This window comes from Chelonoidis abingdonii, chromosome 9 (assembly GCF_003597395.2).
Source record: "Chelonoidis abingdonii isolate Lonesome George chromosome 9, CheloAbing_2.0, whole genome shotgun sequence".
Taxonomy (NCBI): Eukaryota; Metazoa; Chordata; order Testudines; family Testudinidae; genus Chelonoidis; species Chelonoidis abingdonii.
Window position 1 is genome coordinate 36000240 of NC_133777.1, and position 7842 is coordinate 36008081.

At 49.1% G+C, this 7842-nt stretch overlaps 1 protein-coding gene across 2 annotated transcripts in view; it reads right to left on the reverse strand.

Moving 5' to 3' along the window:
* RAB11FIP3 (RAB11 family interacting protein 3) overlaps nt 1-6076 on the reverse strand; it is a 175943-nt gene extending 169867 nt beyond the window's left edge. For both annotated transcript variants that reach the window (XM_032799401.2, XM_032799400.2), the window contains exon 1: nt 4393-6076. In XM_032799401.2, the coding sequence (XP_032655292.1) occupies nt 4393-5391 (999 nt within the window). In that variant the 5' untranslated portion in view covers nt 5392-6076. The remainder of the gene's footprint in view (nt 1-4392) is intronic.
* Nucleotides 6077-7842: the final 1766 nt, after the last annotated feature.

Here is a 7842-nt window from a genome sequence, read left to right on the forward strand (position 1 = left end):
ACTCTACCTAGCATTTTTTGTTCCTGTTCATTAGCTTCACCTAGGCTGGATTTCCATGTTCTAAGAATACCAAATAACAGCCTGTCCCTTTCCATTTAGCCGCACTGTTTTTCCTTGCCCTCCTGCTCCTTTTTCATTCAGAGGTATGCATGCCATCCACAACTCCATTACGGATACTTAAATAGCTTCTCGACATACCACGTGATTTTAGTTTCCTCAAAATTTGATTTTAGTGCTTAAAGAAAAAAAAGCTTTTGTTTGAAATTTCCTAGAGAGATTAAAGTGTCATAATGCTAGTTTGTTACTGTTAACTTTTACTACAAGGCCATTGAGCCTAACTACACTATGGTCCCTGTTATTTATTTCTTGAACCAATTCCTGCACCTTACTTACATCTCAGTTCTACGTTGCAGTACTTGCTGTTCCAGGAAGTAAATGTTGAAGGTGTCAAGAACTACATATAAAGTAATACATTTCTATACACAAGCTATACACTAATAGTGGTTCTCAACCAGGGGTCCGGGGACCCGCAGGCAGGTTTCAGGGGGTCAGCCAAGCATGGCCAGCATTAGACTTGCTAAGGCCGAGGGCAGAAAGCCAAAGTCCACTGCACAGCACTGCAGCCTGGAGCACTGAGACCTACCACCCAGGGGCTCAAGCCAAAGCCTGAGCAATTTAGCTTCACGATGCCCCCTGTGATGGGGGCCCTGAGTAGTTGCCCTACTTCGTACCCCTTAATGGCAGCCCTGGTTTTTATATGCAGAAAACAGTAGTAGCACAGCCGGGCTGTGGAGTTTTTCTAGCATGTTGGTGAGGCCTCAGAAAGAAAAAAGGTGAACCCCTGCCCTATAATACATTTCAGCACTGTCACTAATCATGAAGGGAGGGATTGCTCAGTTGTTTGAGCACTGACCTGCTAAACCCAGGGTTGCCAGTTCAATCCTTAAGGGGGCCATTTAGGGATCTGGGGCAAAAGTCTGTCTGGAGATTGGTCCTGCTTTGAGCAGGGGGTTGGACTAGATGACCTCCTGAGGTCCCTTCCAACCCTGATATTCTATGCTTATCCAGAAGGAAAAAAGCAGGATGTTCAGATTTGCAGGGTGGGGACATGACTGATAGACTTAAAAAAAGAAAACTTGTAAACTGAGCACAATTGATCTAGGATCATGAAAACAGAACGCTGCATTTTGTCTCATGTTTAAAACATGATCATTTTTCAAAAGACATTGCAACAGTTTAAGCTGGTGCACTGATCAGACAGTAAAAAATAGCACTACAAATAGATGATGCTAGAGAAATTAAAGGATCTCAAAGTGCTTTACAAATTTTAATTAACTAACATCCCTAGGAGGTTGGTGTTCTTCAGTTTTCTTATCTGTAAAATGGGAATTACAGAAAGGATGGAAGACTTGAGCAAGGTGATACAGAGATAACTCTTCATCTTAAAATGAATTTGTAATTAATCTTGAAACTTGATTGCACTGTTAGCAAGTGCAAAAAAACCCACTTATTTGTTGCATATAATCTGTATGCCCTTATGTTCTATTGATTTGGATTGCTTAGTATAAGAAGACTGTCATGTGATTATACATAGTTAAACAATAGTTTAATTTAGTTAACTATACATAGTTAAACAAGTTAAGATTGCTAGGCTCCATTTTAATTTTCATGCCTAAGACAACAAAAAAAGTTGTGAGCAACCTGTAATGTTAATGGGTTTACCAAATATATTACCAAAACTGAGGGCCATGTTTGGATGAAGGGACTGTCTGCACCCTGTCTAGAGACAAGACAAAGGAATATATACCTGAAGGGAAGGAATTCCAAATCCCTCCTCCTTTTACTGTGGGCTTGAGTGTTTCATAATTTTGCACCACTTTGTCCAAAACATTTTCTATTACCTACTAGAACTACATTTTAAAATGTTTACAGTAAATGTTTCATAATGAAGTTCACTGTATTTAACTTCTGGTAGTATTTTGCATTAGTTATGCATTCACAGGTTGAGTGTTTATATTTCCTCATAAGAATATGTTGAAGCAAAGAAACCTCCAGACTCATTTCTGAAGCCCGCTGGAAGAGTTTATTAGAATTCTGCAGTTTGCAAGGGGAGGGAAGGAAGAGAGCCCTACAGCTTCTACTGTAGTTTTCCACAGATTTCCATTGGGATGTGGTTTACAACTCGTACTTCCAAGAACAATTTAAATATATGGATGGAAACATAATGCCACAACTAGAGGTTAGGACTCTGGCTTGTCCCTCAGTCTTGTACCAAGCGGAGAAGCGGATGGGGCAGTGAGAACAGCACATGGCTCTTCAGCAAACCAACCCAAGAGTTTTGGAGAAAGTTATCCAAGCATGGAATAGAGGTAGGGAGGACAACAAAACCGAGCAATCTTTCATTCTCTGAAGTGAAGGTTTCGTTATTACTTTGTCTTTTGGGGGCTGTAAGAGGCTATGAAATTTTCAAATAGATGACTTAAGCCTAGGAAAGCAAACGCTCCTTCCAAGGAAGCTACACAGAAGTGTCATTTTGTTCATAAAACTTTCCTTTGTCTTTGTCATTCCTATTATGCTACCTATTCAGGCATGTAACAAGTTGGTAACAACAACAACAGACTTACACACTATCCCTTAACCCAGTATATCACAGACTTGAGTTCCCTTTCCTTTTGTGACTTACAAGGACAGGACGTGTTGGCTTGTTGCTGCTTTTATATAGATATATTCTAAAAACAATGGGTTTTTCTTAAATTAGAAAACAAGATTACAGACAACTTCTTTCCCCCAGAAGTTCAATATAGTGTGTGCTGTTTCACAGCAAATTATATCTTTTATGTTCCAGGTCCCTACAGACCAGGTAAATCTCCTCACTGGATAAATACTCAATCTTTTTAAGATGCATTTTTGTGTGCATATAATGTCATTTTGAATATAGTTTTAGGTTTATGTAGGTATCAGTACAAACCAAAAATGAGATAAACTGACTAATTTCTTCCTCCTTGTAGGAAATCTCAGCTACTAATTCACATTTTGGGTCATGCCAGGTGACTTCATATTACACCATACCATATTTGATCTGCTACAAAGGGATATATTGAAATCCAAACTCACCACAGTACAATACAATAGAAACAAGAAAAAGACTTACCAAAAAAAAAGTTGTACCCGTCAAAAACTGAGCTACTTAATACTTACTATTGCGTTTAACAAGAGCAAGCACATACAGGAAATATAGTGTCCACAAACACTAGCAAATGGCCTAAGTTAAATTGAGTTTGTAACACTTCATTAGCAAATGTGCTTGAACTTTAGCTCATTTTGATTTTTTCTCTTTGGTCGGTTTGATGCAATGCTTTACCTACTTTTTACTATTTGCCTCATTCTCATTTTTAACAAGTAAGCTTTCAAAACTCCCAGTTGTCAAATTTTACTTTATTTTCCTCAGGAAGGTGCCTTATATGATACACATGCAAGTGTTTACTAATTGCCACAATTCTGAGGTGTAAGGAATCCAGAAAGATACAAGCTTACCAAGGCCCCATTGTACACACTTTTACCTAAATACTTAGCTTATATGAACAATCTGAAAGAGTTGGCCTGGATAAGCAAAGAAGTCTAAAATGCAATAGCAGGGTTCATAAATTAATGCATCAACAAATTGTCTTTCATAGAGCTGGGAGCCCACTCACTCAGAAATTCTACAGGTAAAGAGGGGTATGGGTATATTACAGGTTCTCTAAATAATAACGGTTTAAATCCATCAGGCTGAGAGGTCAAGCTACTGAAAAAAGAGATGCAAAGCAAGAAGTACCTACAAACCCATAACTAGCAAACAAAATTTTCCCCCATCAAAACATAAGAGAACTGTCCAGAAATCATAGGAAATGTGAGTGGCAATTTAAGACATTTTAAAAATAAGGGTATCAAGTCTGTGTCTAAAAGTCACATGAAATTAGAACAGCTCCTAATTTGCCATACAATACCACATGCTACAATACCTAAGCACAATAGGAGGAGCCCAGCATTGTGCAAGTGTAATGCTGGCTTTTATCAATTTATAGACACCACTCCCCATCCTTAGAGTTACGATACTGATCAAAGTTAATAGAAGCTTTGCCCAAATCAGGGCTACAGAAGAGGGGCCTCAGGCAGACCCTTAACACAATTATAAATACACTGTTAGAAAATACATATTGAAAGTTCATTATAGGAGATGTAAGTCTTGTGTACTAGAAGACTTCAGTATTACAATACATACATTTCTCTTTTGTGCATAAAAATGGTGTGTACCTGAACAACAGAACAGAGTGTTCCTTAGGAGAAGTGAAAAGAGTAACCATTCACAGGGACCTAGGCCTAAGTGAAGTACAGATAATAAATTAATTTTACCTGTTCTGCACCATAGACTGTAGCAAACTGAACAAACTCCTCTATCCGCACAAAGCCATCCCCATCTCGGTCTAGGGCATCAAACACAGCCTGGAGACGGGTCTCTTCTTCCTGACAGCCTAGAGAGTTATTAGTTATGGAATCAGGCTGAGCGAACTCCAGCGCCTGGCTCAGGTTGCTAGAGGAATGGAAAGTGGGGAAGAGGTCCATCTCCTTGTCAATCTGGGAGAAATCCTGGGTACTTAAGGAGAGCGTCTCCTGGCAGCTTTGGGATATGTAATCTTCTGGCTCTTTAGTCCAAGGGGAAGTTGGAGTGAGTCCTTCAGAGGAGTTCTCCTCCTGGGAGGTCTCCATTCCTAAGTAAAACTCCCCTTCTGCTTGCAGGATTTTGATGCTTTCAGGAAAGCTTTCTCCCTTGTTTGAATCCTCTGGAATTAGCCCAGCACTCCTGAGTGGTAAATCCCGAAGAGGAGAAGAAACAGCCTGGTCCAGCACAAGAGAGAAGAACTGCTCCTCCAAGTCTGTGATCTGAGCAGAGGCCAGTGCACCCTGCACCAGAGAAAGGTTCAAATCAAAATCACTCTGGGGGTACCCATGAGGATTATCACCTGCACCTGACTCTTGTTCCAGGTCGCTGATTGGGTCGGTCGTATCTTGGTCCAAGAGACCGTTCTCCTGCTTTTCCATGCGGTATAAATACTCAATGGGCCTATCTGAGAAAAGCATAGGATCCGGCCCGGATAGCTTCATCTCTCCCAAAACCTGTTCTAGCACCACTGGCCCGCTCTCCTTCTCTTGTAAAGAGGGCCCCAGGAACAAAGGGGCGGCCGGAGGCGACTCTCTGGGGACCAGCACCAGGTCTGGGCTAGGCAGCTGCCCTCTCTGCTCCGTGATGAGATACCTCCCATTCTGCTCGGCAAACAGAGTCAGCAGCGATGCCCGCTCCGACTTGCTCCCTGGGTCTGAGAGAGTCATTAACAAATCCGACTCCATTTTCATCGGGAAAAAAAAAGGATTTAATACAAATCACAGCGGCGGCTCAGCCCCTCCTGGACACAAAGGGCTGGGTCTGTGAGCGATCACTGCCCTGCCGTCTCCCCGCCGCAGAGCTCGAGTCTCCCGGAGAGCCCACCACCGCACCGCTGCATTGCTGCTACTCCTTGGAGCCTCCTCTGCAAACGGGAGATGCGCTGCTGCCATTTGCCTGCATCCATCTTCTTCATCCCTCCGGCCTTACATCCCAGGAGGCGGCGGCGGCCCAGGACGGCGGGGCAGCAGCTAAAGGGACCTCAGTGGGGAGGAAAAGGCAATCGCAGCCACGCACGAACCGAAGGCGCTTCGATGGCTCTCCGACAAAGCCAGCAGCCCGGGCTCAGCCCGCACCCCAGGGCTGCCCCCGCCAAAGAACCGGCTGCCTCCCCAGCAAGGGATGGTGCTGCTAAGCCACGAATTCAGGGGGGACCTGCTACTCCGGCACCCCCGGGCTAACGAGGGTCCGGGGCGGAATGTGCTGCAGCACCGCGCTATGCTCCCGGCCCTTCTTGTGGCCCGGAGAGCAGGCTGGGCCCTTCGAGCTAGTCCGGGACCTGGGCTCCCCCAGCGGCTGGGGAGAGTGCGGGGGCGCTGGGGGTCCTGCTCCCCGGCTCTGAGGGCTCCCGCCTGCGGCTGCCTGCAGCCTCTGTTCTGGCAGCCGGCTGGGCTGGCCGATCTCGGCGCTGGCCCGCCTGGCTCCGCCTGCTGCCCGGGGAGGGCTTTGTGTCTCCGTGTTCAGGCTCCTCCCGCGCCCGGCGACAGGGGCGGAACTGTGTTCGCCTCCGAGCTGGGCTCTGCCCCCGGAGAGGGGCGTCCCAGGGCTGCTGGTGTGGGGAGCTGTGTGTGTCTGTGCCGCCCCCTCCGTGGGGTCTGGGGATGGGGAGTACGTGTGTGTGACCGTATGGTGCCACGCGGGGCTCTGGGTGGGACGGAAGCTGTGATTTGTGTGTGTGTGTGGTGTGTTTGTGTCTGTTGCAGCCTCGGGCCTACCCCTCTGGGTGGTGGGGAGGCTGTGTGTGTGTGTCTTTGCGCGCCCCCTCTGGGTGGGGAGGGGAGCTGTGTGTCGGTCTGTGTTGTGTGTGTGTGTGTGTGCCCGCCCCCCTCTTGGGGTGGGGGGAGCTGTTTGTGTGTAGTGTGTCTGTGCCGCCCCCTTGGGGTGGGGAGCTGTGTGTGTGTGTGTGTCTGTGCGCCCCTCTGGGGTGGGGATGGTGAGACTGTGTGTGTGTGTGTCTGTGCCGCCGCCTCTGTGGGTGGGGAGGGAGCTCTGTGTGTGTGTTGGCCGCCCCCCTGCGGTGGGGGGGAGCTGTGTGTGTGTGTCTGTGCCGCCCTCTGGGGTGGGGGGGAGCTCTGTGTGTGTGTGTGTGTGTCTGTGCCGCCCCCTCTGGGTGGGGTGGGGAGCTGTGTGTGTGTGTGTGTGTGTCTGTGCGCCCCCTCTGGGGTGGGGGGGAGCTGTGTGTGTGTGTCTGTGCCGCCCCCTCTGTTGTGGCGGGGAGCTGTGTGTGTGTGTGCCGCCCCCTCTGGGTGGGGGAGGGGGGCTGTGTTGGTGTGTGTGTGTGTCGCCCTCTGGGGTGGGGAGGGGGAGCTCTGTGGTGTGTGTCTGTGCCGCCCCCTCTGGGGTGGGGAGGGAGCTCTGTGTGTGTGTGTCTGTGCCGCCCCCTCTGGGGTGGGGGAGGAGCTGTGTGTGTGTTGTGTGTGTGTCTGTGCCGCCCCCTCTGGGGTGGGGAGCTGTGTGTGTGTGTGTGGTCTGTGCCGCCCCTCTGGGGTGGGGAGGGGAGCTGTGTGTGTGTGTGTCTGTGCCGCCCCCTCTGGGTGGGGAGGGGAGCTGTGTTGTGTTCCTGGGCCGCCCCCTCTGGGGTGGGGGGGGAGCTGTGTGTGTGTCTTGTGCCGCCCCCCTCTGGGGTGGGAGGGGAGCTGTGTGTGTCTGTGCTGCCCCTCTGGGGTGGGGAGGGGAGCTCTGTGTGTGTGTGTTGTGCCGCCCCCCTCTGGGGTGGGGGGGAGCTGTGTGTGTGTGTGTGTGTCTGTGCCGCCCCTCTGGGGTGGGGGGAGCTGTGTGTGTGTGTGCCGCCCCCTCTGGGGTGGGGGGGCAGCTGTGTGTGTGTGTGTGTGTGTCTGTGCCGCCCCTCTGGGGTGGGGAGGGAGTGTTGTGTCTGTGCCGCCCCTGGTGGGGGGGAGCTGTGTGTGTGTGTCTGTGCCGCCCCCTCTGGGGTGGGGGGGGAGCTGTGTGTGTGTGTGTGTCTGTGCCGCCCCGGCTGAGATTATTTTTGTGGTCTCTCCACAGCCTGGGAAAGAGGCAGGTCGGTTGCGCGCCGCGGAACAAACACCGCCGCCCGCCCGTTTACACCAGCACTGCCGCTTTCACGTAATTCGCTCACTCCACTCGCAGCCGCAGTAAACTCAGCGATGATGTCACTCCCCGTC